Below are 21267 nucleotides of genomic sequence, written 5' to 3'. Positions count from 1 at the left end.
GAAGCACCGCCAAGTGAGACACGGAGGCACACGTCCCACGCAGCCACTCCACTTACATGAAGTGTGCACACAGGCGGATCCCGGAGTTAGGGCAGGGACAGCCAGGGCCAGGGGTGATGGGAGTGAGTGAGTGAGGCACCACAGTGCAGCACCCCGAGGTGCTCCCCAGCCACTCACCAGTATGGGCTGGCTGCTTCAGTTCCACCTGGCCCCGCATCCAGACCGTGCCTGCAGGGCAACGCCCGCCCCAGGGCTGGGCCTTCCTCAGCCAGTGCCCGCCTGCTTTCTCGGGCGCCTGCAGCTCTCAGATCAGGAGGCAGTTGCTAGGCCATGGCACAAGTAGTGTCCTACAGGTCGCGATGCTCCAGCATGGCGGTCGGGATGGCGAGCCAGGCCACGTGCCTGGGGCCTTGCAGTGCCCGGCAGGGGCAGCTGTCCTTAGCTTCCCTGTGGAGGGCACCGAGAGGCTGTGAGGAGGAGAAGCAAGGAGCATGCGGACACGGGAGGAGCTGCACCTGGCACTGGCAGCCGGGCTTTACCAGGGCCATTTAGCTGGCTACCTGCAGAATTGACCTGGAGGTCCCGCGGGACACCAGGTCCCCCAGCCAGCACCGGCTGCAGTCAGAACCTGGTGCGCAGTCCTTGGATCACTCTGTCATCTCAAGTCACAGCCACGCCATCCTACACGAGGCTAGATCCTCACAACTCCTGTCTGCTGGTCACAGGACTGAGCTGGAATCAGTCACCCGTGAGATGCCCCGCTCCCGCCTCTTACGACTCAGCACTAGTCCCCAGTCCACTTTGCTCATGAAGCTTTGAGCCTCTCTGGTGAGGCTCTTATATCCTAGTTCCCCTTTCTCCTTGGCTACCAGGAGGCTCCCTGATCCCCTGGCAAACTTCACCCAAGTCTTCTGGGGTGCCCACTGTGGCTCGGGCTGTATCAACCCCTTGGCCCTCACGGTGAGCCACAAGGGTCGTGGTAAGCCTCCGCTTGGTTGGTGGGGAAACACCCCTGGAAAGGCTCATGCATTTCCTGGACTTGGACTTACGCCCTTGGCTGTCTCCGACTCCAAAGTCAGGGCTTGCCCGGCTGCGTGCGTGGGCCGACCACGTAGTACTACATGCTTGCATGCAGTAACATGTGGTTACTGCAGGACCCTGCAGACGGGTCTGTGCCAGCCCCGCCTCACTGTCCAGCACTGGAAGCAGGCAGGGCAAGAGAAACAGCTTAGTGAGAGCCACCCTCTTGGCTCATGCCCAGGAGACCAACGCCTGGAGAAAGCCATCCTACCGTCACCAGGGGGACGGTGTGCCAGGTCACAGGGTCAGTGGGTGAAGAGGTGGAGCAGAGCTCCACATACCCCACACAGGGTCAGGGGCAACCCTGCGGCCACAGCCCCCCGCGGGCCCTGGAGTGCATGACAGCACTGACGCCAAACAGCTCTGATCCTAGCTCTGCACAGAAGCCTTCGGGGCCTCAGCTGTAAAATGGGCGTGTCTGACAGCACCGTGCCAGGGAAGCAATGGGGTAGGAGGGCAGGGACCCCACACTGTGCTGTGTTCCAGGCAGGGTCCCGCCAGGCGGTGCACGGAGACCAGTGGGGCGTGAGTGGGGAGGCACGCAGTGCAAGGCAGATTTGCTGGGTGACAGAAATACTCCAGCACAGCTGTGGGAAGAGACCAGAAGTCACCGAGTTGTAGCCCTAACAGGAGCCAGGTCTGCAGCACAGGAACTACAGTGCAGGTTCTTACATGCACATGTGGCCACAGGCTGGCAGCACTGACCTCTGTCGACCTCAGCCAGCAGGCCCTGCGGGACACAGGGTGACATGAGCGGGGTCTGTCCCCATCCTATCCCACAGTGGTAGCCCTGCTCCTCCTGGCGCTGGCCAGAGGAGGAGCCTGGCTCGGCCCCACGCAGGGTCAGTGCTGGGCTCTCACAGGCCCAGGAGCAGCCAGGCCCGTCCTCCCCTCTCTGCGCCCCCTCTCACCCAGGCTGGGTGCATCTTTGCCCCCGACCCCTCTGTAGCAGGTGTGATTCCTGTCCTAGGACCAAGCAGGAAAGATAAGCTCCATGGAGCCAGCTGTCCACCTGGCTTCCAGGCTTCTATACCCTGCTAGGTGCAAAGGAGGTGTTCCTTGGGGATCACACCCCCACAGGGCACAGGCCAGCAGCCCACCTGTGCCAGCCATGGGCACATCTCTGCTTCGACACCTCCCAGTCTGGGCAGCACGTAGGCATTTCCTGGGCCTGGGCCAGGGACCTGGCTCAAGTCCATTGCCAACCTCAGCAGGTGTCATGGGACACTTCCTGGGCGCTCACCCCCCATCTCCAACCCTGGCAACACAAAGCAAGCTTCCAGAACTTCGGCCTGAGCTTCCCCACGAGGGGCTGAGTCTTCCAGGAAGAAAAACCCAAGCTCTAAGCCCTGAGCCTGTGCTCGGCCTAACGGTGCAGGGATCGTGGCCCAGCCCAGAGAGGCAGCCAAGACATGATCAAGTGCATGGGACGGTCATGACACAGGCGCAGTGCGGCTGTGGTCATGCAAGGACAGAAGCAGACACAGAGGGGTCAACAACCAAGTGGAAGCTAGGGGAGGGGTAGGGAACAAGGCCTGACTAGGCCTTGAACTTGGACCCATGGGGTGGCATCTGCTCACCCTCATAGTCGGAAACCCGGAGAGTGAGCAGAACCCCATTGAGAGGCTGGGAACCAGGAGGCATGGATGGCTTCCGCATCTTTATGATGGACATAAATCATTCGGCTGTCATGCCAGGCGCGGGTGGCCCCATGTCACACCCTCAGGACAGCTCCAGGACAGCGGCCAGCGTGCTCTGCCCGAAGATGAAGGTGCCGATCAGCACAGAGACCACGCCCCACACCACCAGGAAGCACCTGCCAATCAAAGGCTCCAGTCAGCTCAGCTGCCCCAGGCGTGCACACCCAGGAGCCGCGCACAGAGCAGCATGTGGCAGGAAGACCGGGGAGCCAGGAATAGGACATGGGCAGGGCGCTGGCCTCAGCCCACAGGGTGGTGATCAAGATGACAGGCATTGAAGCACTAACATTTTACAACAGGTGCCGCCTTCTCACTCCATCTGCTGTTCCACAACCTTGCTGCTCGCCGGCATTTTATCAACCAGTGGGAAGGGGAGACGCTAGTCCCCACTTGCATCCTTTCTACTGCTTAGCATCTGCTCAACTGCCCCGCGTGTGAGGGAGGGGACAAAGCTCCAAGTCACACAGGATGCTGACAGCAGTGGCTGGGGGCCAGTGCCAGGGGAGGTGGAGGCCAGGCAGGCAGCCCACATAGAGACTGTGGCCCTGGCCCCAGAGCGGGCACTGCAGCAGATCACCCGCGGGGCAACAAGCACACGGCCCTGACTGCAGTGTGCTCAGAGCAGCTCGCACAGCCCGGCACTTCCATGCAAGCTGCCGAGAGCTGGGTCCCGGGCCAGCCAAGGCCTCAGACGGCTGCAGGGTTGCACCACAGTAGCCAGACAGTCAGGCACAGGTTCCAAGCCCAGGGCAGGCCAGAGACCACCAGGAGGCAGTCAAGCCACCCATTTCTTGGGAAAAACCAAGTTTAGGCTTGATGGAGGCTGGATGGGCAGCGACGAGGTGGGTGTCTGCCACTGGACCCCCCCTCTGGCTGTGGGCTGGCCAGCAACCTTCAAGTTCATGTTCACTTGCAAACTGTGTGACTTTGCTGGAAACATAGCCTTTGCAGAGGGAATAGAGGGAATGAAGCAAAAGAAGCTCACAGGCCGGCCCCAGGGGAAGACTTGGATGAGTGTGTGCCCAGCAAAGGAGAACCTCCTGGCCTCCTGAACAACTGAGGGAGCAGGTGGGGACCTGTGGGCTCTTTCGGCTGCAGCCTCAGCTGCTGGTCACCCTGAGGCACGGAAGATGAGGGCGAGGGCCTGGCAGGCAGGGTCACAGAGCTTGTTCCCAGGGACAGACATGACGCCCTGGGGTTAGGCTGGCAGCCAGCCTCCTGTCTGGGGACCATTCTGCATCCTGCTCCTGCACTGTGTGAGAGGGGTGTGTCTCACAGGCCCCCGGCCAGAGATCCAGCCCCTATGACACTCTGCTGCAGACACTCAGCGAGGGCCTGCCGAGCCTCCGCCGTCCACCCTCCATGCCCCTGGCACAGGTGACTGGCTAACCGTGGTGGGGGCACTCACTTGGCTCGTGGTCTGATGGGCTCCACGTCCATGGCACAGATGAGGCACAGACCTGCCAAGCAGACACAGAATCACCGCTGTGGGTCACTACAGGTGGGCCAGACTAAAGCCAGGAGCTTCTTCCGGCTCTCCTACATGGACATGGGGCCTAGGCATTTGGGCCGTGTAGCATTAGCAGGCAGGTGGATTGAAAGTGGGCCAACTGACACTTGACTCAGTGCCCACACAGGCTGCCAGCACTGCAGGTGAATTAACCCATGGAAGCAAGGCGCTGGTCCCAGGGGAACTTTAAGAACTTGCTTGTGTCCCTTGTTACCCACCGACACAGAGGGTGGGCTGGGGCACGCAGCACACCTGGCGAGGGGCATCCTTACCCCATGTCTGCCTGACGTGGCCCCTCGGGTGGCAGCTCGCATGGCTCTCACACGGGCCGAGTACCAAGGACCAATGGAAAGTTGCCGCAGCAAGAGCCCTAACCCTCACGCCCCACAGACCTGGGTCTCGGAGCTCCTGCCTGCCTTCCCAAGGCCCCTGTTCCTCGGGGGGTGTCCTTGCAGCCTGGCAGGTGTAGCCCATCTGGGGAACTCCAGTTGTTCAACTTTAACGTTTCACCTCTGCTGGCGCATGAGAGGCTCCGTGGAAAGACAGCCATGCCAGGGCTGCCTTCTGCCCCTCCAGTCAGGTGCCCCTCCCCCTCTGTTCCATTTCTAAGAAAACATGATCTATCAAAACAGCCTGGTACTGGCACAAAGATAGAAAGGAAGATCAATGCAGCAGAATAGAAACACCAGAAGGGAACCCACACAGATACAGCCAAATAATGTTTGACAAAAAGACAAACGACAATCCAGGCAAATGGGAAGGTCTGTTCAATAAATGCTGCTGGGACAACTGGTTAATAGCCTGCAGAAACAAAAAGATAGACCCACATCTCTCACCATACACCAAGATCAGATCTAAATGGATAACAGATCTAAACCTACATCCAGAAACCTTCAAACTTTTGGAAGAAAATGTTGGAAATACTCTACAAGATCTAGGGGTAGGTCCTGACTTCCTAAAAAGGACACCAAAGGCAACAGCAATCAAGACCAGAATAAACAAATGGGACCTCATCAAACTAAGAAGCTTCTGCACAGCAAGGGAAATAATCAACAAAGTAAAAAAGCAACCCACAGAATGGGAGAAGATCTTCGCGCGCTACGTAGGTGATAGAGGGCTAACCTCCAGAATATACAAAGAGCTACAAAACAACCAAAATGCCAAAACTAACAAGCCACTCAAGAAATGGGCACGGGAAATGGGCAGACACTTCACAAAGGAACAAACCCAAATGGCAAATAAACATATGAAAAAATGCACAAGTTCCCTGGCAATAAGGGAAATCCAAATTAAAACATCAATGAGGTACCACCTAACGCCAGTAAGACTGGCCCACGTGAATAAAAACACCAACAACACTTGCTGGCGAGGTTGCGGGGAAAAGGGAACCCTACTCCACTGCTGGTGGGGCTGCAGGCTGGTACAGCCTCTATGGAAATCAGTATGGAGAACACTCAAACAACTCAAAATCAACATACCGTATGATCCAGCAATAGCACTCCTAGGAATATATCCAGAACACTTGTTTTATGAGAAACCAACATGCACTCCTATGCTCATAGCAGCACAATCAGTAATTGCAAAAACATGGAAGCAGCCAAAATGCCCATCAGCAGAGGATTGGATAAGAAAGCTATGGTTCATCTACTCCATGGAATACTACTCAGCTATTAAAAAAAAATAAAATGCAGTTCTTTGTGGCCAAATGGGCCAAGCTGGAAACCATAATGCTAAGGGAAATGAGCCAATCCCAAAAGGTTAGATACCACATGTTTGCCTTAATTTAAGATGATATGATGTTATGTATAACATATTATATATGTTATATGTTGTGTATAAACTAAAATTGAAATGTCAATGAGGTGGTCACAGAAGGTGGTTAAGAACTCGCATTTACTTTTACCATATTGGTTACTCATTGCTATGTCAATTAATTCCATAATGATGTAAATTTTTGCTGATGGTATGTTGGAGCTTTTAATTGATCGGGATGATACTGTGCTGGCTCTGTCATCAGACCAGAGAGGGTATACCTAAGTAGTCGTTGAACTTGACTGGACAATAAAATGCTGGACTCTATGTTTGGTATATGCTTGCAATGAGGAAACCACAACTGAACTTGAACTGTGGTTATGCAACAAGGTGGAGGAATCCACCATGGGGGGAGGGTTTGGGGAGGGGTGGGAAGAATCTAAGTACCTATGAAACTGTGTCACATAATACAATTTAATTAATGAATAAATTAAAAAAAAAAAAGAAAACATGATCCTGGGCCCGGCGCAGTGGCCTAGCGGCTAAAGTCCTCGCCTTGAACGACCCGGGATCCCATATGGGCGCCGGTTCTAATCCCGGCAGCTCCACTTCCCATCCAGCTCCCTGCTTGTGGCCTGGGAAAGCAGTCGAGGACGGCCCAAAGATTTGGGACCCTGCACCCGTGTGGGAGACCCAGAAGAGGTTCCTGGTTCCCAGCTTCGGATCAGCGCAGCACCGGCCATTGCGGCTCACTTGGGGAGTGAATCATCGGACGGAAGATCTTCCTCTGTCTCTCCTCTCTGTATATCTGACTTTGTAATAAAAATAAATAAACCTGGGCCCGGCGGCGTGGCCTAGCGGCTAAAGTCCTCGCCTTGAACGCCCCGGGATCCCATATGGGCGCCGGTTCTAATCCCGGCAGCTCCACTTCCCATCCAGCTCCCTGCTTGTGGCCTGGGAAAGCAGTTGAGGACGGCCCAATGCATTGGGACCCTGCACCCGCGTGGGAGACCCGGAAGAGGTTCCTGGTTCCCGGCTTCGGATTGGCTCGCATCGGCCCGTTGCGGCTCACTTGGGGAGTGAATCATCGGACGGAAGATCTTCCTCTCTGTCTCTCCTCTGTATATATCTGGCTGTAATAAAATGAATAAATCTTTAAAAAAAAAAAATAAATAAAAAAAAAATAAACCTTAAAAAAACAAAAAGAAAGCAAACATGATCCTGCAGCAGGAGGCAGCAGGGCAGCTATGGGAGGGCCTCTCAGCCCTGTTGCATAGCAACTGTGCTGCCTGGGGCGGATTCGGGCCTCAGTTTTCCCGTCTGTGGCCTGGGAACACAGAGGTGCAGGTGGCCACCAGGAGCTGCCTAGCTATTTAACAGAGGAGGGACCAAGAGTCTTAGCCTGGAATCCGGCTCAGCACCTTCCAGAACCTCCATCTCCGGCACAGGGACCCCAGAGCCAGGCCTGCCGGCAGGCACCACACAACCTAAAAAGTAGCGACTCACCTGGGAAGATGAAGATGAAGAAGGAGCTGAGGCCGCCGATGATGCCAATCACCTCACTGAGATTGGGCAGGGCCAACGCCATGGCAAGTGTCGCGGTAACCCACAGAACCGTCAGTGGGATGCGGACCCACGGCCCGGAGGGGTCAGCCAGCACCCGGAAGTCCCATGTCCCCCAGCAGCTCCTCATCCAGAAATCCTGCATCACCGACCTGGAGGCCGCAGGGCAGCCAACACACGGATTCAGCCCAGCTCCTGAACCCCGGGGTCCTCCCGAGCCCCTGTTCCCAAGGGCCTCTGTCAGTGCACCATGGGGAGTGGCAGCCCCGGGCCAGGACTCACCTGCCCAGGAAGAGCACAATGGGGTAGACAGTCACCACCGAGACTGCGAAGAGGACACGGGCCACCACGATGGCCATGTCGTTGCCCGGGTAGGACATCAAGATGTCGGCAGAAACTTGTGTCCCGAAGGTCAGGAAGCCGTAAGCACCTGGCGGGAGCACGGGAGCGGGGACAGCTGACGAGCAATACGTGCCTTCCCTGCCACCCACCTCCCCAACACACATTTTCCTAGGAGATTCCTGCTGGAAGGTTCTGGAAGGGCTCCTGTCCTGGTCTTTCCTACAGTATCCAGCCCAAAGATGCCATGTTACTATCCCAGGCCAACCCTCCCAAAGTCAAACCTGTTGCTCACCCACACACACTGAATGCTCAGGCAGCACCCCTAGAAACGGCACCACCCACCCTGCCCCTCACTCACACAACAGCTCAGCCAAGCAGCTGGCCGCAAACCCAGACACCTATGTCAACCATCGGCCAGGCAGGCCCAGCCCCCCAGGTGACCTCACCGCAGCAAAGCGCTGCCTCCTGCTCCTATCCTGAGATGCCCACCTCTGGCCTGAAGCCATGGCCCTGCCAGGTTCACTCAGCACTGTGGCCCTACCTGGTCACTGCCCTTGCAGTGGCCAGTTTCCTAGGTACTTCCAGTGGGTCCCAGGCTGCCTGCAAGCTCACTGAGGCCCAGAGGCCCTGAGCATGGACGGTGGTCAGCCCTGAGTCAGCCCATGCCCAAGGTCAGCATCTGGGCCAGGGACATGCTGTATGGCTTCAGTCACGTCCCAGACCCTCCGAGCCATTCTCTCATTGTCCTAGAAGAGCCCACACGTGGGGCACAGTGGCCCATGCTCCAGGGGTGGCCTTGGAACCACTGCTACTCTGGGCGCTCCAAAGCGGGAGCAGGGTCACAGAGTAAGAGCAGGTACCTTGGAGCCATCCAGGCTGGGGCTTGGGTTTCAGCTGAGACACCCTGGACAGGCCCTGGAGACCCCAAAGCCTCTGTTGCCCCATCTGTGAAGTGGAAGGGCACTGAGGCCCACGTGGGGGAAGGCCCTGAGACTGCTCGGCACGCAGGGGCTCCAGCCTCCCTGCCCCAACCCCGGACAGCCTACCTGTCAGTGAGTAGATGAGGCAGCAGGCCAGCAAGGACAGCACAGAGACCAAGGCCCAGCGTGACAGGCTCTGCTCACGCATGCTGCAGTACACAGAAATGGCCGCCTCATGACACTGGAAGACAAGAGGCAGGTGACCACAGAGGGAAAAGGTGGAATGCAGGGTGCATATGAGATGGCACGACTCTGAAGGAGGGCCAGTGCCACATGCTCCCATACCAGCACCCTTGCAGGTGTGCGTTTGACAGAAGTCAGATACAAGAGTTACAAGACCAATGCTCCAGCTCTGCCATGGAGTTAGGGGGCAAGGATGGCAGGTCTGTATTGATAAAGGCCTTCCACTCCCCTGCAGGACCTCTCCCTCCACCCCATGCAACCTCCTCCTCTACTGAGCTCCTCCACCCCAGACCCCCGCGCCCCTGTGTCCATCACGCTGACTCCAGCCTGAGCCACCACCCACACCAAGGAAATGTCATTCCTCCCAGCTCCACGCCATGGCATCCGTGTCCCTGGAAACTGTGGTTGCCAGGAGACACGGATGAGCACAACGAGGCCAGGGTGGAGGGGCAGGCACCCCTGGCAAGTGCTTGGCTGGTGAGTCTGCAGCAACACGTGGTGCTGGGCTGTGGAAGTGGGTGCAGTGCAGAGAGATGGCCCAGCAGCTCCACGGACCTTCCAAAACACTGGGATGAGAAAGGCACCACTCGAGTCTGGGATGTAAGACAAGGCCCTCCCTTAGGGAAGAGAGATGGAAATGGCCCAGGGTTTGTTTGCTAAAATCGTTCTCAAAATGCAAGATGAAGAGCAGCTACAGAGCTGGCCAAAGGATGTGGGAGGGAGGGAGTGGCCTCAGCCGCCCTGGGGTCGCAGACAAGCCCCACGTGAACTTGAGCCTGCCTCAGGGTGGCTTTGCCAGGCAGGCTTTGAAGTGGCAGAGGAGATATTCCCACAGACAAACCTTGAGGGCAGATGCCAGCCAGCACCTGCCAGGAAACCCAGGAGAGCCCCAGGGAGCCAGGAGCTGAGCCAGGTCTTCCCCTACCTCTAGCACTTGCCAACCAAGCCCTCAGCAGCTCTCCCAGAGTGCCAGGTCCCTGTGCTGGCCCTTCTACCTGGACAGTCCTCCAAGCCCCTGGACGCCTCCTGCATATCCGAGTCAGCGTGCCCCTCTGCTGACTCCACACATGCCCTGCCCTCACGCTGCCCATTCTCTTACACACTCTGCCCCGCCCCCGCCCCTTGGCCGCCCAGCCCAGAGGAGCAGCTTCCCCTCCGAGGGCCCTGGAGCAGCAGGGGCCCGGGCACAGCTGTGGGGCTCCAGTGAAGGCAGCCCCAGACTCCACATTGTGTCCCATTCACAAGTTCAATGCTCACTCAGGCTTGCCTGTGCCAGACACCCCACACCCCCACTTGCAGTCTCTAGCTGACAACTGACAGCTGAGAACCCCCTCATCCCGCAGCGAGTCCTCCAACATGTCCCTAACAGGCCGGCGAGCTCCTCCCACGGCTCAGGCGCCCCTGGGAAAGCCACACGCTCCAACAACTGCTGGAATTACCTGAAAGCCGAAGCAGATGGTAGGGAAGACGCTGAACACGGAGGTCCAGGAGGAAGGGCTATGGACAGAGAAGGAGTGTGGACTCATTAGGGAGTGTGGCTCAACAACCTCACACCCAAGGGGTGAACCCGGAGAAATGAAGGCAGTGCTGCTGCCATTCCGGGCTGCCCTGGCCGACTGTCGGGCGCCAGCCTGATGCTCCCGTGTGGCCGTCGGGCGGGGGAGGGGGCTGGGTTTCTGGCTATGGCTGCAAACAAACACGTCCACCACGGTACACTGTCCCTCCTGCTGCTGAGCCAGGTCACCCAGACAGGCACGTGTATGACGAGCGGACCTTGCTGCTCCCCATCAGCACAGGACTGTCACACCCAGCCCCCAGCTGTCACCCTGGCTCCAACTCAAAACTGGAGCTCACACAGCCGCTTCCTCCACCAGCACCAGGACCAAATCCAGTGTGCAGGCTCAGTCCCCCACCACCCCGAGCAGCGTCCGGCAGCTGCCCACTGCGAGCTTCTGCACGGTTTGGTGGCTGAAGTCGGAGCCTTGCTGTCCAGTGTCCTCCCTGCGGTCCACCAGGACCTCCCAAGGCAGCGTTCTTTGGAGAGCAGGGCCTTTTGTGCAGAGGCACGAGCTTGTGTAGGATGAGGATGGCCATGTGGAAAAACAGGCAGGGGCATAAGGGCCGAGTTGCAGCTGCCCACGCCAGGAGCCGAGAGGCAGGAAGGGCCCTCTTGGAGCCCCAGAAGATGCGTGGCACCCCCGCATGCCTCGGGCTTGAGCTCCTCTCCTCCAGAACTGAGGGCGATGGCTGGGTTTCACATCAACCAGTGTGTGTCCCAGACACCCCTCTCCAGGCTGCCAGCCCCCACCAGAGCCATGTGTCCTGAGGCAGAGGACAGTTCTTGGCAGCTTAGGGCCACCACCTGCCTTTCTTCCTCTGGCCGGGTCACTCCCCCTGTACCGCAGACACAGGGACACTGAGGCTGACTGGGCATCCTGGAGATGCCCCACACCCTGGGGACCACCTGGTCCTAGGCCTTGGAGCTGGGTAGGTGCTTCTCCCTGCCGCCCCATTCCTGCCTGCTGTGGGTACTCCCAGGACAGGTTAGAAGGCACCTTGAGGTGCTCAAACTGCTGTGGCTCCCTGGCCCCACCTCTCTGCCCTTGCTTGGACCACCCTCAATGCTCCCCCTGCCCGGGTACCAGCTTCTGCCTGGACAAGGTGCTCTGCTGCCCTGTGGCCAGCACTGGATCAACCCAAGGAAGGCTCATGTGGTGCTGAAGGAGGAAACGGGACTCGTCTGGATTCACCCCATCCAAGACTTGAGGGCACCGGGGGTTGAGGAGTCACAGATGCAGCGTCCTTCTCCTGGGCTCCCCCAGACTCACCTCAGTGGAGCACGGGGCTCGTGGACAAGGCCCTGGGGCTGGAGGTAGTACTGCACCGTGATGACCAGGGCCAGGTAGCAAGCGGCCAGGGTGCCCAGGATGCTGACAGAGGAGAGAACACAGGCGCTCATCACGCACAGGTACAGCGGGGATCCAACCCCCGCTCTGGCCCTTCCCCAGCCTCAGCAAGGCTTTGCTCTTAGTCTCATTTCCTTATCTGTGTAATGGGGGGGTGGGGGTGTCACTTGGGGTACAGCTCTTCTCAAGTCCTGCAGTGCCGGACATCACTTCCTTCCCCTCAAGGCCAGTGGCCACCGAGTCGACAGCCAGCCAGCCCAGCAGCAGCTCAGCCGCGTCAGAGGGGACTCGGGCTTCTGTGTTCTGTCCCCAAGGTAAATGCCTACTGGCCCTGTGGAGGCAGCAAGGCACCTGGGCACCTGCATGGGGGTGGCTGCTAGCCCAGGCTCTGACAGGAGCCCAGGTAAAGCCTCTGGCAACACAAAGCAGGAGGCAAGGGGTGTGTGTGTGTCACTGCCCGTGTCTGCACAACTGTGTGTGTGGCCACTGCCTCTGTGTGTGTGTGTGTGTCACTGCCCGTGTCTGCACAACTGTGTGTGGTCACTGCCTCTGTGTGTGTGTGTGTGTGTGTCACTGCCCGTGTCTGCACAACTGTGTGTGGTCACTGCCTGCGTGTGTCACTGTTCCCCGTGTCTGCACAGCTCTGTGGGCACCTGTGTGAGGGACACTGCCTGTGTGTGTCACTGCCCGTGTCTGCAGTTGTGGGACTACATGTGCATCTATGTGCCATGTGTGTGCCTCTCACTGCTCCTGTTCTGTATGTGTATGTGTGCATGACAGCCGTGTGTATATCTCACTGCTTGACTTTGTCGGCATCTGTCTCACTGCCAGTGCGGGGTCTCCATGCATCAGTCTGTGAGCTTCAATATATGCATTTCCTTACATGTGTGCCTGTGTGTCCCAGCCTGCGCGTCTGTGTGCCTGTGTGTCCCAGCCTGCGTGTCTGTGTGCCTGTGTGTGTCCCAGCCTGTGTGTCTGTGTGTCACACCTGTGTACCTGTGTGTTATACCTGTGTGTCCATGTGTTGAGTCTGTAGTAACTGAACAATCAGCAGCAATGTTTCAGGCCTCCTTATTTTGCTTCTTTATAGTCAGCCTCCAGCTGCGTGGGCTCCTTTTCCCAGAACCCTGCCAGCTGTGGACAGAGCCTCATGGGGCTGCTCGTGGACCCTGTACTGTTTGGCCTGCCTGGTTGCGTCTGTATTGGGCACGTGCAAGCTTTTTTATCATTTCCCAAGAGTTCCAATTTAACGCACACATTAGTAGCTGCACATGTGACTGCAGTATTTCCATGTTTCACACTACTATACTGCTTTCCCCTTCTTCCAGGGGAAGACCAAGCCCACATCCCCTCAGCGCAGCACAGCGCTCACCAAGGTTGGGCCCAAGGGACGCCCTGGCTTTCCTACCTGGTATACTTCTGGAAGGCGATCTCCCGTGGGGAGGACAGTGGCAGGATGACCAATGCGGAGAGCAGGGGCAGTGTGAAGCGCTGGTCGACGTACCAGGGCTGAGTGGCCAGCAGGGTGCCAGGCAGGAGTGAGTCGCACACTAGCAGAGACAGGGCAAGGGGCTAAGCAGGACACACCAAGGTCATGCCCTGGGGGCTCAGAGGCATGGGCTGGCCCTCCCGCCTGGTTCTCAGACTGGGGAGAAGTCCACCATCAGCACTTGGTAGGCCCCAGGGGCCCAGGGATGGGCTGGAAGATGCGGGCCAGTCTTGTGCCTCGAGCCCACCACGTTCAGCCACCTTTCACTGAGCTTCCATGTGCCGGGCACGGGGGTAAGTGCTGGGTCTACCATGGGCATGCTGGCAAATGATCAGGCTGAAGTCCCTTTCTGTTTTACACAGAAACTCAAAGGTTTCTGGGGGCGGTCTGGGGCCACAGGGAGCACTGAGCTGCTGGGTTCGTCATGGCTTAAGCAGCCTCACTCACTACACATCACAAACTGCAAGGAAGAATCTGGGCAGGGCTCAATCCTACACCAGGTAGGACGGCCCAGGGCCCTGGGGATCATCAGGCTGACCTTGGGGCTCGTCTGTAAGGCCCATGCGGACTCCAGCCCACACCGGAGCCCCTCCTGCCATCTCAGGCTCTCCCACAGACCACGGGTGAGTTCATTCTTTTAGAGTCCAGGCTCCATCACTGTCCTGTTCACCATACAAAGCTGTCTCACAGCCCGTGTCACTCGAGAGCAGGGGACACAGCTGGCACCGACGGCTCAACAGAAGGCTTCTAGGAAACTCCTTAGGGTCCTCATTAATGACGCGCTCACTGGCACCAACGCTCTCCTGATCGGCCCACAGAACGGCATATACCCCAGCACCCCGCCAGAAGGACACAGGCAACGCTCTCTCTGCCCAGGGCCGCGTGCACTCACTAAGCAGTCTCAGAATCCTTCTCAGCACAGCTACACCCCCAGCTGACTGCAGCAGGGGAGAGAGGAGCTCTACCTGTCACTGGCAGGCAGGGTGTCCAACATGCTGACCCTGGTACTTCACGGGGTAGCACAGCCCTTTCAAGCACACACAGAGGCCTTGACCTTAATGGCCACGGCCACAAGCCTTTGACTCAAATCAAGAGAACACACACAGTGAAACACTGTGGTACACTGAGTGAAGCTGTCACCTACAACGTGAACATTCACGTGGGATGCCTGCTCAGGTCTCGGCTGCCCGGCTTCTAGTCCGTCCCCACCTCACACACCTAGGAAGGCAGTGGGAGAGAGCCCAAGCACACAGGTCCCTGTATGGCAACCAGGAAGGAGTTCCTGGCTCCTGGTTGTGGCCTGACCCAGTCCTGGCTGCTGCAGCCATTTGGGGAACCAACCAACACATGGGAAATCCTTCTCTTCCTGTTACCCTATCTTTGAAATAAAAAGGTGTTTGGTTTTTTTTTTTTTTTATGGCAAGGTGGCAGACTTATATCAACCCTCCTGAAAAACCCATTCCAACTAAGCCTAAATATTCCTATTAAAAATCAGAGATCCTCAGGATGATTTAATCTTGAGTCACCTGTGAAACACACGTCACCATCCCAACCCTCAGCACAGCATCAAAGAATGGGCAGCGAGCTGCTCCGCAGGCCCGCATCCTGAGCAAGCTGGGACTGACCGTAACAGTACAGCGGCTGATCCTACACCACAGGCTGCGGGGTTTAGGAAAGGGAGGTGCCTCGTTACCGAGCTCTAAACAACAGGAACAACGGCCAGTCTGTGGTCACAGCGGGAGGTTTTAACGTCCAGCCCCCTTGAAACAGGCAGAGTTAAACGACAAGGAAATCAGCAAGCTGCTTGGGAGATGTGAACAAAGCTACAGGCCAGCACAACCTGGCGGGCATTCCTGGCACCCCACTCCTGTAACCGCATCCCCAGCTTTGAGAGCACACGGACACTGAGCATGCCTCACCACTGAGCCACGGGCCCAGCCTCAACAGATCACAGAGCACCAAGATCCATGTGGATCTCATTCCTGGCCAGCAGGCAACAAACAGAAAAGCAAGACGGGATCTGGCAAACGTTGCCTAGTCGAGAATTCAAGCACCTGACTCTGCCCACCCTGGCATCAGACGGCAGCATGGCCGTCTGGAATGGAAATGTAGGCAGAGCACACAACCATAGGTAAGACACAACTAAGGCGGCCTCAGGGGAAAGACTTCACAAGGGGCAGGGTCCTAGCACCCCAAGATTAAAGGTGTCACTGGGCACTTCTCAACAAGTCTCTTGCAGTTGGCTACACCTCCCCAGCTGTGAAACGGCTCGTCCCCACCACTAGCTGTGCCACCACTCTCATCGCGCTGGCAACACTGACGCCCGTCGCCCCACCACGCCCCGCCAGGAGCTCCGGTGTGTTCTTGGCCTATGCTGCCACCTAGGGCTGCACCCACACCTCCCTTTCTTCCTGTGCAAAGGTACTCACGCTTTCCCAGCTGGTCCCCGATCACCCGGAGAAAGGCCACGGAGATCATGAGCAGGTTGGCGATGAAGCAGGCCTCACACAGCTTTCCCATGGTGGGCCCGCACAGGCCCCGCACCACGCCCTGGTACGTGGTCTGACCGCTGCTGGCAGCCGCATAGCCCAGGATGACCAAGCCAGTGATCAGGAAGACCAAGGACACCTGCGGGACAGGATCACGGGCCCGGGAGGCACCGGCCACCCCTCCCAGACATCTCACCCTGGGACACCCCGCGCTGGAAGTCAGAGCCGCGGAGCAAGCAGGTAGGTCCTGACACCCCCGGGGGCCCCACATCTGTCCATCTGGACTTCGGACAGCTCTGTGCTGTCCCGGCCACAATCCCCAATCACCTGGTGTGGGTAGGGTGGCATCCCAGGACACAGCAGGCAGGCATGCTGCTCCCCTGCCATGCGGCACAAGGCCGACTCCCCGTGTGTGAGGACAGCACCATCCCTGCCTGGAGCTGCAGTGCCCCCAGGAGCATGTGGCATGGGAGGCGCTGGACCAAGGTGGGCGCGCCCTATGCTCCCCAGTGTTTCCATGCATCCGCTTCAGGCTCTTCCTCGACATTTGTCATGAACAATTTCACACCAGACAGGAGCCTGGATGGCCATCGACCAGTCTCAGCACTGGGATGCACTGGGAAGCAATATGCAAGTTTCAGCTGTGCCTCCCAGGCTCTCAAACCCTCTGGCATGCCCCCCTGTTCACGGGGCTCGCTCTGTCCCTCCCTGTCGTGCACTGACATTCACACCTAGAGTCCTCACTGGCCCCAGCTCGCCTTTGGGACAGGTGCCCGGCCAGCGCTGCACAGCTGCAGCAGCACAGCCCTGTGCGGCGCTTAGCCACTGCCCCTGTTGTCCCCTCCCAATCAGCAAGCTGTTCTGAGACACAGGGCCATAATGGCAGCTTTTGCTTTGTTTTTTGTCTGTTTATTGGAAAGGCTGAGTTACAGAGGGTGGGGGAAGAGAATCCTCCATCCACTGGCCAGAGCCAGCAGTTTTTTCCAGGTCTCCCACACGGCTGCAGGGGCCCAAGCACTTGGACCACCTTCTGCTCTCCCAGGCACAGTACCAGTAAGCTGAAAGGGAAGTAGAGCAGCCAGGATCTGAACTGGTACCCATGAGATGATGGTGCTGCGGGTAGCACCTTAACTCACTTGGTTACAGCACTGGGCCGTCCCGTTTCTGCTAAATCATAGACAAACTGGTTTCTCCCACATCCCAATTCCCTGAACCTGTGAGTATGACCCACTGGCAGCCATTTCCACACGAGTCGGTAATGCAGGCGTGACGAAAGGAGATCTTTGCTGATGTGATTAGGGTCTTGAATGGACTTGCCTTGGTCACCAGGTGGGTCCTAACTCCAATGGCAAATGTTCTTGTAAGGGACGGAGAGACAAAGAGGCCCTGGCAACAGCTGGTGAGGCAGACTCTTGGCCCCAGCACTGTGCAGGAACGAGGTCTGCTGTCCAGAGCCCCGACCTGGGGGATCTCAACTACCCCGGCTGGAGGAGCCTGTGGCCCCCAGAGGCACCTGCACCTCTGGCAGCAGACAGCCCTGCCCCTCCCCAGATCTCCACCCGCCTACACCCCGCCTGGCCCACTGTCTGCAGCTCCCAAGAGGGCCAGGGTTCATCAGACATGGTGAACCCTCCAACCTGAAGGGGGCAGCAGAGTTCCTGCCCCACTGACTACCCAACAGGAGCCCAGTGCAGGCAGGACATGTGGGGACAGGCAGAAGTCTCACTCAAACCTGTCGTCCTTCAGGCCAACTTCATCCCCAGCCCCAGCCCATGCCGAGGCAGGAGAAAGGTCCTGGGGGGAGGGGCAGGTCTTCTCCCTCAAGGGGTGCCCTCACCTTTTCTTGTTTGGGGTCTGCTAAAGGTTGGGATCTTGAGCTCAGCCTACACAAGGCAGCTGTGTCTGAAACCCAGCCTCAGAGTCACCATGAAGGATTGATACAGCTGAGCCAGAGTGAGCAGCGCGGGGAGCCCGCAGCCCTGGGCCGTGGGATCACTCCTGCTGCCTGGCCGGCCCAGCCCCCAGTCCCACCTGCTGCTTCCCCCTGTCTTGGCCTGGCAGCCTCACTGACACTCTCCTCCAGCGCAGGTGGGCATCCAGGACTCCTTTCTTGCCGTGTCTCCTGGACTCTGCTCAAATATCACCTCAGCTGGCTCCTCAGAGCAGCCTTGGCTCACCTCTCTGTGCCATCACCTGGCTCCGTGGCACGAGTGCCAACAGCAGCCCTTCCCACCCTCGGGCTCCACCTGTATTGCAGGAATATCTTTGCAGCTCCAGCTGTGTTGAGGACACTCCTTCTTTCTCGTCACTGTTCCCTAAGCAGTGCCACCATGCCTGGCTACGCTGCATCATACAGGAGAAGGGGTCATGAGATGACAGAATCCAAGGGAAGCCACACAGCTGTAGCCAGGGCCATGCCATCTTCTACATGGGGCCTGGGCACCTGAGCACCTGGCTTCTGGCCGGGAGCCTGGCGCCACTCCCTCAAGCAAAGCTCCATGACACAGGGCACAGGCAAGTGCTTGGCCAACATGGGCTGGGATGGGTCACACTGGACGCGACAGAGCAGGAACTGTCATCTGTGGAGGGACATGAGGGGCTCTGTGGCCCACATCAGCTGGCTCTGTGACACACCCACATGCTAAGCCCACCACAGAGCTCCCCACCCAAGTGCCGCTCAGAGCAAGTACCATGGTATAGTGGGGACACCTCCAGCACTCCCTGACAGAGCGCTGGTTCAAGTCCTGGCGGCTCCGTTTCCCATCCAGCTCGCTGCTAATGTGCCTGGGAAGGCAGTGCAAGATGGGCTAAGGATTTGGGCCCCTGCCACTCACACGGGAGACCCAGGTGGAGTTCCCAGCCTCTGGTGTGACACAGCCATTTGGGAAGTAAACCAGTGGATGAAGATCTCTTACGTCACACTGCCTTTTACATACATATATATACCTTAAAATACACCACGAACACACACACACGGTTCCTGTCAGCCTGGAAGAGCTGCTTAGAAAATGAGATGAGGGCCCAGCGCCATTGCCTAGTGGCTAAAGTTCTCGCTTTGAACACGCCGGGATCCCACATGGGCACCGGTTCTAATCCCAGCAGCCCCACTTCCCATCCAGCTCCCTGCTTGTGGCCTGGGAAAGCAGTTGAGGACGGCCCAAAGCCTTGGGACCCTGGACCCGCATAGGAGACCCAGATGAGGATCTGGGCTCCTGCCTTCGAATCGGCGCAGCACTGGCCACTGTGGTCACTTGGGGAGTGAATCATCGGATGGATATTTCTTTGTCTCTCCTCTTTGTACATATCTGACTTTGCAATAAAAATAAATAAAGCCTAAAAAAAAAAAAAAAGAAAGAAAATGAGGTGAAGCTGCACTTCTGCTTCCCGAGGGTGCTCAGATTCCGAACTTCCTGCCAGGGGCCACAGCCCCGGCCCAGCTCTGGGTCGCATGGGCACATGGGAATCTGGCTTCTGTACTGAGCTGAGACTAGCAGGCAGGACATAGCAGCTGGCTAGGCAGGCTGCTAAGAAATGGCTCCTCCCGGCTGCAAAGCCGAACGCGCAGACTGGGCACCACACCTGTGCCTTGGCCTGTCAGTCTGCTGTGGGTCAGCTCTCACCAGCCTCGGCAGAGCACGCTGCCGGCCCAGAGCCACAGTGGGACTCTCAGGCCCAGCCAGCGAGCAAATCCCAGGGTCAGAGTCCACAGGCCAGCCAGCTCAGCAGCAGCCAGGCTCCGGGGCCCAGCCTTGCCCGAGACCCCGAAATGCTGCTCGGACTTACCAGCTCCACCAGCAGGGCAGGGAGCACACCTCCCGCCCTGTGGAAGGCCCAGGGGAAGCTGAGCAGGCCAGCGCCCAGGGCAGACTTGAGGAGAATGAAGGCAGCACCCAGCGAGGACAAACTGGGTGCAGTGGCAGCCAGGAGGGGCTTTTCTGAAGGGCGTTTGCCTTCAGGCGTCTGAGGTGGCATGGCTGGAGAAGGAGCAGATGAATGCAGCTTCACCCTCTCTTCCAGTTCAAGGCAGCACCTGGGGCCTGGCAGGCCTCTCTCCCAGCGCGGGGAGCCCACCTCTCCTCGGCCTCTGTGCCCCTCCCAGAGCAGGACCCCTCGGGCCTCCCGGACTTCTGCTCCTCCCCTCCAACTTGCCCCCTGCTGGACCCTCCAGGGTCTGCCCTCTCAACCGCTGGGGGAACCCGAGGCTTCCACCCATCCCCCTCACTGCCCGACCCTGTCCTTACCACCAAGTCCACGTACACAGCCTGCCCACCCACTGCCAAGGCTCCCTCCAGGTGATTCCTCCAGGTGAACGAGTGAGTCCTTCATTCATTGGGCCCTAGAAGACGTGTGCTGGGGACAAAGGCTAGGGGTCAGAGGCGCCAGTCCCAAGAACCAGCAGCTTCTGAGCGTTCAGACACAATCAGGGCTTTTGAAGATGCCCCCTCCTGCCCGCCCTCGTGCAGGCCCCTCCCCAGGGCGGGGTTTCCCAGCTGCCCTGCCGGCTTTGAGGGCATTCAGCTGGGGTGACTGAGCCAGGCACCCACCCTGAGCTCATTGCAGCACCCTGGGAGGCCTCTACACTCTAGGGGCAGTGGGCGGCAGCAGACACAGGGCTCACAACCCGCCACTCGGGGGCAGAGCCAGTGCCCTGTCCCATCTGCTGCGGCACGTGCTGCCTCCCTCCTGCCCCAATCCCAGCTGGCTCTGCTCACACCCACTGGGGGCCTTGTTAGAAAGCAAACTCCGACTCCTTCCACCTTGGGCAGCATCCCACATTCCCACCAAGCTCCCGGGCAGGCTGCCACAGCTGGCGCTCACCACACTTGAGGCCAAGATCTCCAAACTGGGGCCCTCCGGCTATGGTGGTTGGAAAAGCCGCGAAGAGCCTAGTCCTGTTCCGCAAAACTCAGGCATGTGGAGGTGCAGACTGGAGTCTGCCCTGTGTGCTTCCAGAACCCGCTTTCCTTCCTGTGGTCATTCAAGCACGGAGGGCCAGGCCCCGGCCCCAGGGGGAGCTCGTTCAGGGGACCGAGAGTCTGTGTGTGTGAGCAGCTAGTCAGAGGTCTTTAATGCCAGAGCCTGCCCCCTACAATCAACTCTCACCTGTCTGCTACCATACTGCCTACGAGAGGCCCCTACTTCTCAGTCCCTCCACCACCCATCCAGTGGGCAGTCTCATGCCCACCTCCGCGGGCCACCATCCTGCTCTCCTCACAGACTACCACAGGCTCCCACAGCCTCGGGGGGAGCTCAGGGCTGCCATGGACACTGCT

At 58.4% G+C, this 21267-nt stretch overlaps 1 protein-coding gene across 1 annotated transcript; it reads right to left on the bottom strand.

Moving 5' to 3' along the window:
- Window positions 1-2568: 2568 nt before the first annotated feature.
- Window positions 2569-19966, bottom strand: SLC38A8 (solute carrier family 38 member 8). The gene is made up of 10 exons (XM_004584217.2): window positions 19778-19966; window positions 15935-16133; window positions 13425-13566; window positions 11939-12040; window positions 10550-10607; window positions 8994-9108; window positions 7888-8035; window positions 7549-7757; window positions 4189-4240; window positions 2569-2896 (listed from the first exon to the last, which is right to left on the bottom strand). The coding sequence occupies exons 1-10, from the start codon at window positions 19964-19966 to the stop codon at window positions 2803-2805; spliced, it is 1308 nt and encodes a 435-aa protein (XP_004584274.2). The 3' UTR covers window positions 2569-2802.
- Window positions 19967-21267: the final 1301 nt, after the last annotated feature.

This window comes from Ochotona princeps, chromosome 16 (genome assembly GCF_030435755.1).
Source record: "Ochotona princeps isolate mOchPri1 chromosome 16, mOchPri1.hap1, whole genome shotgun sequence".
Classification (NCBI taxonomy): Eukaryota; Metazoa; Chordata; class Mammalia; order Lagomorpha; family Ochotonidae; genus Ochotona; species Ochotona princeps.
This window is presented reverse-complemented; position numbering and strand designations above follow the sequence as displayed.